Genomic DNA, 14,355 nt, shown 5'->3' with positions numbered 1-14,355 from the left:
CAAACAAACACATCGGCGTACCTCGCCGTGACATCAGCAGCGGTTTTCACCACAGGACTCTCCCATGGGTGGCACCTTAACTGAGGCAAGGAAGGCCTGCGGTTCATTAGATGTTTTTCTGGGTTCCTTGGAGCCATTTTGGTAGGCCAGTCACTTTTGGGAAAGTTGTTCCAGATTTCCTCCGTTTGTGGATAATGGCTTTCACCATGATTCACTGGAGTCTTAAAGACTCCAGTGAATCATGGAGTTCTCAGATGAGAAACCAGTCTTACTAACTGGTTTCTCATCTGTTCTTGAGTGTCTTTATATCATGGCATGACATGTTGGTTTTTGAGATACCCTACTAAGTCCTGATGTACTGAATAGAGGACATCCTGGGCTTTCCAATGATATTTCATGTGTTTGGGTGGCTTCCTTTGGCTCCAAAGAAGGAAGGAAATACCAAAAAAAGTTCAATGGGAAGATTGTTTTTTCCTCGGTTCTCAGGAGGATAGAATCAAATATGTTTGGATAACTTTTTTTCCGTCAATAGATGAAATCATCATTTAAAATCCTAATTTTGTATTTACTCACATTATCTTTGTTTGATCTGAATCACTGTCATAAGTGTTGCAAATGTGCAAAAGAGCAAAGAGAAGGCAAATTTTGCAGCACTGTAGCTGCAGTGGGGATCATAGGAATGCAACACAAACACATACAAAGGAAAATATATATTCTATTAAACCACAGCTAGTTACACGGTTAAGTAGGTATGGTGTTCCAAAATTTCAAATGTTTGAACTAGTTTCACCATCCATCGTCATCTCATCATGTTATTCAACTTTCTTTCTCTCTTTTCTTTCTTCCACCCATTTCTGCATCACTCCATCACAGTCGGCCCATCCTGTAAGTATTCCATTTCATCCCATCTGTGTATGGTTTTGTGTGTCTGTTTGTGTGTTTGTTTATGAGAGTTAATACAGTCCTACAGGTATAAGCTGTTTGCTACATTAGAGACCCAAACCTCTACCCTCTAGCACAGGTGCTTTTTCTGCCAATTAGGACAGCCAAGTATTAAAGCTAAAAACAAAAAACAAAAAAATTGAAGGGTAGAAGGGTTTTGACCTTTCGTTACACTCATAGATGGAGCTTCAGTTACTAGAAAAAAAAACCCACTGTAAAACGTGCAGTCTCCGATTTAGAGCACAAACACTCACCTTTTGAAAAATAAATGGTTATTGCTGATTAATCCACACAACAACAAAAAAAAAGAGTTATAAGGCAAAGCAGCCCCAGACCATCACACTTCGCCGCCGTATTGGACTGTTTGTGTGACAGCCTTTTTATGAAATGCTGTGCTGTTTTTACATCTGATGTAACGAAATTCAATTCTCATCAGTCCAAAGAGTATTTTTCCAGTAGTCGTGGGGATCATCAAGACGTTTTTGGCGTACATGAATTGGGTTATTGTGTTCTTTTTCGTGAGCTGTGGTTTCACCTTTGAACTCTGCCACAAATGCACTGATGATTACTTACCAAAAGTAAAAATGCCAGCGTTTGGCTTGAACTAAGCAAATGGGGTTTAATGCGTACTCCCATCTCTAAATGTGCCTAATGTTGGGGAATAGAGAAAAAGGGATGAAGAATGAAAAAACCCCTAAAAAAGTGTTCAGTGGAAGAAACATTGAACCACAAAATGTTTTGAATTATGAGGTTCTCTACATACCTATTATTTTTATGCAATTCCATTTTTGTCCCATTCACTGTGTAAGGACTGCCTGCTTATTCTTGGCCTATTTAAAACTTTACCAGCCTTCCAATTTATATATTGATATTGGACAAATGGGATACAATTCTAGGCACAAACTTCACACTGAATATAAGCACAAATGAGATATAGTCCAGCTATAATAAATTATGCCCTGGAAATAATCACCTCCTCAATCATCATTTCAGAATGGAAACAGTCTCAGGAATGAAGTCTGTGTACTTAAGTGGGCGTGTGATGTTTCGTAAAAAGGTGAAGCAGCAGCGGCAACAGCACTGGAGTGTGTTTACTCTAGCAGATGCAGAGCTGCATCACCACGGGACTCTGACAGCTGCATGTCACATCTACGCCCCTAGGGAGCGAGGGGTGTGTGTATGATTGTGTTGATACAAGTGCGGATATCTTCAGCGTGTTGCTCAAAATCATATGTCAAGCATGGGTGGGGTGGAGCAGGGGAGGTGAGATGTTTTCGTTGTAAGCACTTTGTTTAGCTTTGCTACGTGAGTGACAGCAGTGGAACACACGGTGTGAGTGGGAGCGCAGTGTGTGGGGAACAGCTCAGGCTGACGCTGGTTTGCTTCATCTTGTTTATGAGGATATTCCACTGATGATTTTTACTACCTCCACTGAAAAAAGGCTTTTTCCTGCATTAAAATCACACTTGCTACCTGCTCATTCACCACACTGATCTCCACACCCTTTCACCAACTTGCTGTTTCGATACTTTCAATACTGTCTGGCCGGAGGGCGGGGCTGTTGTTTCTAAACATTAGAAAGCTGCATGAAAGACACTGACCATTTTCAAATCTTTCTAATTCAGTGCTGACTGAATGAAGTTTGACAGTTTCCATCACTGATGAATAGATAGAACCACTTCATCCACAGTGTAGATGATCTTCATTTCCTGCTTTTTAAAAGCATTTTAAGTTGTTGTTTTTTTTTATTTTTTTGACCCTTTGTTGATGGTACGCTTTTCTGTGAAGCACTTTGGGATTTTTGACTTGAAAGGTGCTATACAAATAACATTTTACTTACTTACTTACTCCTTGTTGTGCTGCAGGCTGGGAAGTGAACAAGGACTACCATCACCTGCTTCTGTCCCATACAGTGGAATTGGAGAGTCACCCAAATCTATTGTTTGTCACACAGTACTTGAAATCTGAAATCTTAGCAGTGCAACCAACACCACAAGTAGATTCAAGTTGTGTGGAAAATCCTTGCTGATTGTAGAGTTATTTTATCAGGGATAGCAGAAGGACTAATTCTGTATATTCCCACTAAAGGAATAGATCCAAATAGATTATCAGTCCAGTAATATCTGTATATATAGTTCCCCCATATCATGAAATTCAAGGAATTGACTAAACCTTTTGGAAATTTTTCATTAATATTTTTACTCTGGTCACGGCAGATGGCCCCGCCCCTCCCTGAGCCTGGTTCTACCGGAGGTTTCTTCCTGTTAAAAGGGAGTTTTTCCTTCCCACTGTCACCAAAGTGCTTGCTTACAGGGGGTCATGTGATTGTTGAGTTTTTCTCTGTATGTATTGTTGAGGGTCTACCTTACAATATAAAGTGCCTTGAGGTGACTGTTGCTGTGATTTGGAGCTGTACAAGTAAAACTGAATTGAATAAAAAGCTACAAATCCGAGCACGTTTGACTATTGGAGGAGCTCTGTGGGTTTGGAGGACATATGCTGATCACTTGCAGGAAACCTTTATAATGTTCGCTCCATCCAATTACATGCCCTTTATCTTATGGCATCATCTTATTGTTTTAGGAAGATTTGGCAAACTTATATAAATTTGCTAAATTTTCTAGACCTCCAGGGTTCCCATGTCAACGTTAATTAAACTCAACTTAAAGAATAAAGTTAAAACAAGTCAAATACCTCAAAATTAAACATTATTTCTGATCTGTAAGAGAACATTTACAACCATCCACAAACATTCAATGACACCAAGCAATTTACATGTAGACTAGACTTTCCTCCTTGAGTGTTGCATTTCTTTTCATAAAAGCTGTGGAAAGCTACGCTACAGCCTGATGTCTATTTTTACTTCCCTCTTGGCATATTAGCTTTGTTATCTGTTCTACAGTTCTGGCAGTATACGCAGCATACAAAAGAAGTCTGCAAGATCCTTTGAGTTCCTATCTTAAGTGTTGCATTCTGTATTTAGAAATTTCCCAATGTACCTCCCAGACACCGACAGCAACAGTTAGCAGTATGCGGTGCTTAATGTGTGCTGGCTTTGTGTTTCATAAAATTAGTAAATGAACATACCGTGGTATTTTAGAAGTCGAGTCAGTTTAAGGCACAGCAAAAATTAACTCACCAAAAAAAAAAAAACCCTGCATCTCTGAAAGTTAAATTATTATAAGAGTGACATGCAGGCATTGTTCCCTCTTGTTTTTCATCTATATTTCAGCTGCTCTGTTACAATCCATACTCCCATTTCAATCCCATTTGAGGATGCTAATGTATCTCCCTGCCCTAAATCTAAGGCTCAGTGTCATGCCGGGTGCACCCATTATTGCTAATTATTTATTACAGCTTCAGGCAATGTGCCGGCTTGCCTCCTCAAATCAAACACTGTTATTCTCTAGACACGGCTGTGTAGTGGGCCAAAAACAGCATTTTAATAGCTCAAATATTCCTAGTTGTCAGTGTATTTGGGTCAAAGTTACGGCGTTGTGTCAGGTGTGAGGAGAAAACGTTCAGGTGTTGACATGTTTTTGTTAAATACCCTGCTGAGAAGTGCACAAGCATATTTTTCTATGTGTTTTCATTACGTGTATGTGCACAAGCATGGATATGAATTACATAAGAAGTGAGCATTACACAGTGTTTCTTTAATATTTCAGGCCTTGCATCAGCTGCGACAGGAGGCCTGTCCTTGAGGTAACTGGAGAGTGGAGGCAGATGTTCCCATGTCACTTGCTGACAAAAACTAGGGGTGTATGTTTGGGCATTAACCTTTAGGGTTAGCAAAGGGCTGGAAGTTTGATCCCAGGACATGACCCTGACTAGCTCAGCCAAGACCCCCCATTAGCTGTAATTTATCCCGCAGTTGACACACGGATGTCCTCCTGCTGTGCGGAGGGGCCCGTGGTGGAAGCAGTTTTAAAAGTGCATAAGTTGTATACAAGGCATGAAATTAAGCTTGCACATGCACATCTGAGGCAAGTGATTAGGGGGAGCAGGCGGGTCAGTGGGAGAGATTGGGAATGTTTCAGCTCTTCACACTCTGCTACTATTTATTTTTGTTTCTGCTGCTTTCTCCTCATCTGAGATAGTTAATGTCTGGAAACATTTCTCAAAGTATATGTTGGGCTGTGTTTGAACACAGGAGCTGACTTAAAAAAGCAACGTTTGTGAGTCCCAGCAATGTAACCAAACAAAGCTTTTTCCTCCCCCAGAACATCAGTCAGTGGAAGAAAATTTGAGGAAAAGACGTTATTTTATGTTTACTTCAGTATTCTAAGAAGGATATATGTAGTGGATTAGGAGTTTCTTTATTCTGGATTTTTTCCTTTCATGGAGAAACAGTAGAAGGACATTAGTTATTTATTCTGTCTTTCACTGTGACTGTTAAGTGTTTTTTACTGTTACTTTCTTCTCCGTTCCATAGGCTCTCCTCCTCCCCATCTTTCTCCTTCTTTGTGTTTCTCTCAAAGCTAATAGAGAGTCAGAATTAAAGTGAAGCAGGAGATCAGGTGGGAAGATGAGAAATCAATTAGGCCCGGTGCATCATTATGCATTCACACCCCCCTCTGTGGAGGAAGGACTGTCATTTTGCTACAGAATCAATAGAAATCAAAGATGCGTGTGTCTTTGTGGATGAACGCGTGCACACGCAGTGGCATGGTGCAGCAATGAGAAAGCGAGACAGCTTACCATTTATTTGCAGTCCCTTATCCCCCTTGCCCTCCATCTGTGTTCAAAGATGTCTGATGCTCAGAATCAGAATGGTGACCCACAAACCTGGATTCAGGCTCCTGTGGGGTCTGGGCTGACCTTTTTGATGGGCTGTTTGCTGTAGTGTGGGATAAACAGTCAAGCCATCTAGATTAGGCAATAACCATCAATTTATCAAACACAAAAAGCCAAACAAATCAAGGACTGTTATGGTCGCTCGTGGTAGACACAGCTAGGTACTCGACTGAAAACCTGCAGATTCTCTCATTAAAGTCACATTCTGTTTTCCTTTTTGTATCTGATAAATGTAGTAGATATATTGAAATGGAGAATGAGAGTGGGTGGATAGTTTTCATTTATTGTCTGTTATAAGTGCCGATATTGATATATCAGGAAATGACTAATATTGGCCAATATATCAGCCCTGCAGATGAAGACAGAATGTCATTAAATCGATAAATATATGGGCTTTCACATAAAAATGTATAAAAACAAGACAAATGTTCTCTTTTTCAATTGTTCAGATTAGCATGTGTGGCTAACATGTCTGGTTGAATGAATTTACAAAGCTTAAGCAGTGGTTTTGCTAATAGCCACCTTCATTTTTCATGTATATTTTTAATATAACGGTCAAAATTTTTATTAGAGCTCTGATTTGATTTATTATGTATATTTAATAAGTTTTTAAAAATCAGTTTTATTAGTCCTGTTTTTCTGAGTCCAGAAAACATGTGGTCACCACAGGACAGTCACACTACAGGCATGATTTTATAGAATATCATCCACTATTGGAGATTAAACAACAGAAAGTATTTAAAATGGGCTTAGCCCTAAACATCTGCAGCAGTAATATTAATTCATATAACAGTGGTGGGGAACTACCACATGTCAGCTTATAGTAACTATATAGTAAAATAGTAAATATTTATTTAACTCCAGAAGTAATAATATTTTATAATTCTTTAATAATAATAATAATAAAAATAATACATTTTATTTATATGTGCCTTTAAAGACCCTCGAGGTACAATAAAATAAAAACACAAGGTAAACAAAAAATGAAAACAAGTATGAAAGTATAAAAGCTAAATAAGGTAAAATAGAGTAAGGTGGAGTCATGATGAAGGGTATGCAATTCTAAATAGATGGGTTTTAAGACACAGTTCAAAAGTAGAGAGAGAGTTTGTAGTCCAGAGATCTGGTGGGAGTGCATCCAAAGCCTCGGGGCAGAACAACTAAAGGCTCTGAGTCTTATGGTAGTCAGGCGAGCAGGTGGAGCAGACAAAAGGGAAGCTGGAGAAGAGCGGAGGGTACGAGGGGGTGAGTACATATGGAGAACATCAGATAAATATGGAGGAGCGAGGTTATGAAGCGCTTTGAAAGTAAGAAACAGGATCTTGAAATTGACACGGAGGTGAATTAGAAGCCAATGGTGTTATATGTTCAGTAGATCTCATTCTGGATATAATACGAGCAGCTGTATTTTGAACTAACTGCAGTTTATGGAGAGATTTACGAGGTAAACCATAGAGAAGAGAGTTAATCTAAACGAGATGTGATAAGAGCATTGACAAGTATGGCGGTACTGTTAGCATATATAAAGGAATTAAAAGAGGCAGCACAAAAAGGGCACGTTTCAATCTGGCTAAATTTGTCACCTAATGCCACTGAATAATCCAAGAAAAATACGGCATTTTATTCTGTGTTACTATGCATTGCATTTAATCGCCTGTCAATTAAATAAAGTCCTAACCACTAAGGCAGTGCGTATGGTATTCTTATAACATTGAGTTGATGCTCAACACAAGCATAAAGTTATGAAGTTATGATTTGTTTAATCACAGAGCAGGGCTGCCCTACCAGTTAACCGTGTTTGCCAGATGATGTTAGCTACAGTAGCTATGTTTAGCTCATGCATCAAAGGTTTAGTTAATATTACGTGAGCTAATGTGGCTAATGTGTCCAGCTGTTTCTTTGGATTAAAATGAATTCATTTGAAAATAAATGTTTTAATGTAACAAAAAACTTTAATGCATTATCTCAGCTAGAACCATGATTTCTGCCTGAGTCACGTCAGGTAGATTTTCAGTGGTGGTAAAGCTTCCCATGAGCCCACCACATTTCATGATGACATCAAACTGCATCTTTTAGTATTGCTTTGATTCTCAGACCCCGAGAGAAATGACATTGTGGGTTTAATGTCATTTCTCTACTGTCTTTGTTTACTGTCACTGTCTCTAAAATATTTTATTCTCTTGTGCCTTGACTGTTTGAAAGCTGTCATGGAATCAGGCGTTAGTGTTTATTGATGATTTGACTGTTGATAGAAATGCATGTAATGAATTTTGAAGTGTATAGTGCTAATTGAGTTTCTCAAAAGAAATGGGATGTTCTTCAACGGCCAAATCAGTCGCCTGATCTCAACCCAACAGAGCATGCTTTTGCATTATTAAATACAAAACCAAATGCAGAAAGACCCACAAACAAGCAACAAGCAGGTGGCTACAGTAAAGGCCACTCAAGGCTCAAGACAGGAAACACAACATTTGGTGAAGTCAGTGGGTTCTAGGCTCCAGGTATAGCCTTCAGGTGTATTTACATTTAAATTTATGTTTATGAAAATGGGGGGCTGTGTGTAAAAGTTGTTGTAATTCTTAAGTAGTTCATGCAAAACTTTTGTTAAATGTCTTGAATTAGAATAACTTTTGTGAATTAATGTTATGAATTCATTTTTTCAATGTCTGTACTTCAGTCACATGTTGATAAAATAATGGCACATAATGACTGGATTTCAAGATTTTTTTTTTCTGAATTATGTGCTGCAGTGCCTCCTCAGATTGTGGTTCGACCGCGGGACCAGATCACAACTCCAGGTCGTACCGTAACCTTCCTCTGTGGCACCAAAGGAAACCCTCCGCCAGCCGTCTTCTGGCAAAAAGAAGGCAGCCAGGTGGGAAACGTTCCATGATTTTGTTTACAGTAGTTATGAAACATACTCTAATGAGTCTTTATTATAAAGATTTAATAGGCTTGTTTATGTACAGTTTATGTAAAGTCAAAACATTAGCTGTTTTCCACATTTCAGTACCAGTACTGGCCCCCAAACATCACAAAGCCTTTAATTACCAAGTACATACAGACCTTTACTTTTAACTCCAAGGGATTTGGTGCTAACAGTACTATGTGCATTTTTTAAACCTTTTTCTTTCAAAAAAGTTGATTTTAAGCTATCTGAAAATGTGCTGCACAATAACATCAGCATAAAATAAAGAAAAACCTACAGGTGAATTGCATCATCACAAGCAGGGCTCTGGTAAAGAGGGAAACAGTAAACTCTCATATTGTAATGTGCTATAGATACATTACTTTTTCTTATATTTATTTTACCCAATTTAAAGTAAATCCCAATATAACTTCACACAACTTTTACATTTTTTAAATTTAAAAGAACACCTGACGAGATTAAAAAAGTGCTTTAAATGAGCCTTTATAGGATTTTAATTACCGACTCTGTTTGCATGCCACTTTGCTACATGTGCTTTGAAGAGAGCCAACATTTCCCTTCCTTGTCATGGTCTCTGCTTTTATCATCCTTCACTGTGTGCTGTAGTTTACTGCCAGAGTGACTCTCTCTCTCACACACACACACACACACACTCACACTTACACTTTCCCATCATCCACACAGTGTATTATTTACCAAAGACCTGCACGTTTTCAGATGTATTGAGACGTGTATGTGTTTGTGGGAGAGAGTCACCCTGTGATAAGCATTGCAGCCTGTTGGAATGCACTGAAAGGCCTGATGAGACTGCGTGGGTGCCTGTAGCTTGGCTTCCAGGTACAGATTAGGGAAACAGGGGGTGGCAGGGTAGGATGGAGAATGTGTGGGAGAGGGAGAACGAGTGTGGAGGAGAGAGATAAAGCAGAGAAAGCATGGAAGACAAGGAGAAGGAAGAGAAGAAGAATGTGGGTAGCTTGTTCGAAATTTTGGCCCCGCTTTCAGTGAAATGCTGAGATTTTTACTGGGTTTACACAGTGATATATGACAAAGAAAAGTAGAAATGAAGGGACGTGTTTGTCATTTATTATTGCACAATAACACAGGCTAAGTGTCTAAGGCTCATTGTGAATCAACCTGTTCTCACTCTATATGCTATCACAGCACCGGTTACCTTGTATTGCAATGCGTATATATACTTTTTTTAACTGATCACCTGAGAAAGATACCATGTGATCACAGGAAGATGTCCTTTTTGTAAAAGAATGCATTTGAACTCTACGGATAATCTTTTTCTAAACCTAATGAAGTACTTTTGGCCCCCAAATCTAATCAAACATGACAACAAAAGTACTTATTATATTGTATCTCATACAAGGAGTGCAGAATTATTAGGCAAGTTGTATTTTTGAGGAATAATTTTATTATTGAACAACAACCATGTTCTCAATGAACCCAAAAAACTCATTAATATCAAAGCTGAATGTTTTTGGAAGTAGTTTTTAGTTTTAGCTATTTTAGGGGGATATCTGTGTGTGCAGGTGACTATTACTGTGCATAATTATTAGGCAACTTAACAAAAAACAAATATATACCCATTTCAATTATTTATTTTTACCAGTGACACCAATATAACATCTCCACATTCACAAATATACATTTCTGACATTCAAAAACAAAACAAAAACAAATCAGCGACCAATATAGCCACCTTTCTTTGCAAGGACACTCAAAAGCCTGCCATCCATGGATTCTGTCAGTGTTTTGATCTGTTCACCATCAACATTGCGTGCAGCAGCAACCACAGCCTCCCAGACAATGTTCAGAGAGGTGTACTGTTTTCCCTCCTTGTAAATCTCACATTTGATGATGGACCACAGGTTCTCAATGGGGTTCAGATCAGGTGAACAAGGAGGCCATGTCATTAGTTTTTCTTCTTTTATACCCTTTCTTGCCAGCCACGCTGTGGAGTACTTGGACGCGTGTGATGGAGCATTGTCCTGCATGAAAATCATGTTTTTCTTGAAGGATGCAGACTTCTTCCTGTACCACTGCTTGAAGAAGGTGTCTTCCAGAAACTGGCAGTAGGACTGGAAGTTGAGCTTGACTCCATCCTCAACCCGAAAAGGCCCCACAAGCTGATCTTTGATGATACCAGCCCAAACCAGTACTCCACCTCCACCTTGCTGGCGTCTGAGTCGGACTGGAGCTCTCTGCCCTTTACCAATCCAGCCACGGGCCCATCCATCTGGCCCATCAAGACTCACTCTCATTTCATCAGTCCATAAAACCTTAGAAAAATCAGTCTTGAGATATTTCTTGGCCCAGTCTTGACGTTTCAGCTTGTGTGTCTTGTTCAGTGGTGGTCATCTTTCAGCCTTTCTTACCTTGGCCATGTCTCTGAGTATTGCACACCTTGTGCTTTTGGGCACTCCAGTGATGTTGCAGCTCTGAAATATGGCCAAACTGGTGGCAAGTGGCATCTTGGCAGCTGCACGCTTGACTTTTCTCAGTTCATGGGCAGTTATTTTGCGCCTTGGTTTTTCCACACGCTTCTTGCGACCCTGTTGACCATTTTGAATGAAACGCTTGATTGTTCGATGATCACGCTTCAGAAGCTTTGCAATTTTGAGACTGCTGCATCCCTCTGCAAGATATCTCACTATTTTTGACTTTTCTGAGCCTGTCAAGTCCTTCTTTTGACCCATTTTGCCAAAGGAAAGGACGTTGCCTAATAATTATGCACACCTGATATAGGGTGTTGATGTCATTAGACCACACCCCTTCTCATTACAGAGATGCACATCACCTAATGTGCTTAATTGGTAGTAGGCTTTCGAGCCTATACAGCTTGGAGTAAGACAACATGCATGAAGAGGATGATGTGGACAAAATACTCATTTGCCTAATAATTCTGCACTCCCTGTATTTGATATTTGATACTTCATTATTTGGTAGTATGACTTGGTTCTGAGACCTCCGGACCTTTCTTGACATTTTGTCGCATTTTCATGAGAAATGGGGAGCATGGGAGCTTTTCCCCCTTCCCACCCTGTTTGTCGGCGGCAGCTCAAAATATGTGCATCCAACCTTACTGCACAAGAAGATGAATTCTGATTTTTTTATGCCCTATATCATATTTTTGAGTCATCGGCTAATGTGCAGAGCTTGACTTTTTCACCTGCCTGAGCAGAAAAAAAGCAGAATTACAATTAAAATTAAAATTAAAACAGAAATAGCAGCATGGTGGTTAGCACTGTTGTCTCACAGCTAGCAAGTCTTGAGTTCACCAGCAGGCCAAGGTCTTTCTGTGTGGAGTTTGCATATTCTCCCTGTGTTTGCATGGGTTCTCTCCGGGCACTCTGGCTTCCTCCCACAGTCCAAAGACATGCATTTAGTGGGGAAAGGTTAACTGGAAACTCTAAATTGCCTATAGGTGCAAATGAGGGTATGAATGTGAGTGCAAATGGTTGTCTGTTTCTATCTGTTATCCCTGCAACAGACTGTGTTAGACCTGTCCAGGGTAAACCCTGCCTCTCGCCCTGAGGCTCCAGCACAAGGCTCCAAATACCTTTCAAACTTCTCAGCTTGTCCTTCACTCATTTTCAGTCCAGTCCTTGTACTCGAGTATTTTCAGAGAACTCTTCATATGTTAAGCCAGTTAACACTGACATATGAATCATAAAAATGGCACATAATGCATGAGATGAAGCAGTTTTGTGTCCATGCAAAACAGGCAACTTGGAAAAGATCCTATTTAAATTGTGTTTTTAAGACACTTCGCATAAAATTGTTGAATGGTTGCTTGATAGTTTCACAACTTGCCATTTTAATGTTGGCCCTGTTTCAGCCCACATAAAATAATGAAACGACTCCTGTGGTCATTTTCTCCTCCAGATCTTGCTGTTCCCTGTCCAGGAGCCATCACAGTCAGGACGATTCACAGTGTCACTGAGTGGTGAGCTGACCATCAATGATGTCCAAGTTGAAGACTCTGGCTATTACATCTGCCAGGCCATCAGCGTGGCTGGAAGCATCCTGACCAAAGCCCTGCTCGAGGTAGAAAGTGGTGAGTATAGAAATATGAGATCATAGCTCACAGTATAAACAAATTTAACTTAATGGTGCTAACATTAAAACGACAGCTAAATTATATATGGAGAAAAACTAGACTATCTCAATCCTTTCATATTGATTCAGTCTCCATTTTCTGTTCAAAATCAGTGTTTTTCTTGGCTTCGGGTATTTATACATAGACTCAAGATCTAAGTTTAGTTAAAATGACATCTTGACATCATAACAATCACTGTCCTACAAAGTAATATAATTAGAAAACCTATATGCTTTCCAAGAAAATGTAGCTGTGAGAGGACACGACTGAACAAAAGAGCAGCAGAAATTGACATATGGTAACTGTGCACATATCACTGACACTTGTGCATCCAGTTTAACCCAATACTTTAAGAACTCTGAGGAAAAAAAGTGCTGAAGTTAACAATGTGTCATATTTGACGTTGTCTTGTTACATTGTTTTCAGATTCTGATTTGATTAATCATTCTTCACGACCATGCCCCACATGTGCACCAGTAGAAGTACGAAAAAGTTGTCATCCATCTTAAATTAAACATCCTTTTTTCCCAAATAAACAAACAGCAGGAGCCCTATCTGATGTAATCAAAAGGGACATATGATGATAGTTCTATGCAAATAACCTTGCTGCAACATATGCTCTCCTCGCTGCATCCTTTCCAGTGTGGCAGTAAACAGGGATTTTGTTCAGCTCCATCTAGACTAACTCCTGTGTTGGGTGTGTTCACATTTCCAGTTTAGCTTCAGTTAGCTGATGATATCAGAGCTTTCGACGGCTCAGAATACAAATGAGGGTATACAACGTGACTGTGGGCCAGTGGTAAATAGTAAGGTTCTATTTTGGGGTATCATGTTGTGGGTTTGTGTTCAACTTGTTCCACTTCTATTTATAAATGTGCAGGAATTTACTTGGCTTATCTAAACTGATCATAACTCAGTTGCTAGTTGGCAACACATGTGCCATTCTGTTTACATTTGAGCTTGAGCCTACAGCCGTGCAGCTGTGGAGCACACCCATATATGACTATGACTTTCTCTGAGATCACCGTCTATGGCTTCAACACAGATGTAATGAGGCAGTGTGATAATTTGCAGGTGACAGACCCACATGCAAACTCCCAAGGCTGACTGAATATTTATATATATATATATTTTTGTTAAGGTCAGATGCCAAGGACAAAATTCACAAAGGAAACCAAACAAGTCCAGACGCCCCAAGAATAACTGAGAAAGCATGAGAGAGATTATGCAAAATGAGACAGGACTATTTATACGCACACTGAGGCCAGTCAGGGGGAATGGACGCAGCTGGGGAAAACATAACATGAGTGTAGTCTGGATAACAATAGTAGTGGGGAAGCAACACAAACGGAAATGAAAATTAAATTCTGCAAGCACAGCTGTCAACTTGTCAAACTAAAATTTAACAACAACTAAAGGCTCCAAATACTAAGATCCAAATATGATAAACAAAAATTCTAAAGAGATACAAGAACCTAAACGTTAATAATAAATTCCATAAATACTCAACTGGAAGTGAAAGACGGAAACGCTCAGCCTGATATAATTATGATGATAATCATTACAAACCACACAGGCA

General features: G+C 39.5%; 1 protein-coding gene across 6 annotated transcripts in view; it reads left to right on the top strand.

Moving 5' to 3' along the window:
* robo3 (roundabout, axon guidance receptor, homolog 3) overlaps positions 1–14,355 on the top strand; it is a 159,034-nt gene that overhangs the window by 115,755 nt on the left and 28,924 nt on the right. For 5 of the 6 annotated variants that reach the window (XM_082549192.1, XM_082549190.1, XM_082549191.1 and 2 more), the window contains exons 7-8: positions 8,490–8,614; positions 12,563–12,734. In XM_082549192.1, coding sequence (XP_082405318.1) covers positions 8,490–8,614; positions 12,563–12,734 — 297 coding nt within the window. Of the gene's footprint in view, positions 1–6,656; positions 6,985–8,489; positions 8,615–12,562; positions 12,735–14,355 lie in introns of those variants that run through there. The other variant, XM_082549193.1, reaches the window with a different exon arrangement.

This window comes from Aulonocara stuartgranti, assembly GCF_965226115.1.
Source record: "Aulonocara stuartgranti genome assembly, chromosome: 10".
NCBI classification, from domain to species: domain Eukaryota; kingdom Metazoa; phylum Chordata; class Actinopteri; order Cichliformes; family Cichlidae; genus Aulonocara; species Aulonocara stuartgranti.
This window is presented reverse-complemented; position numbering and strand designations above follow the sequence as displayed.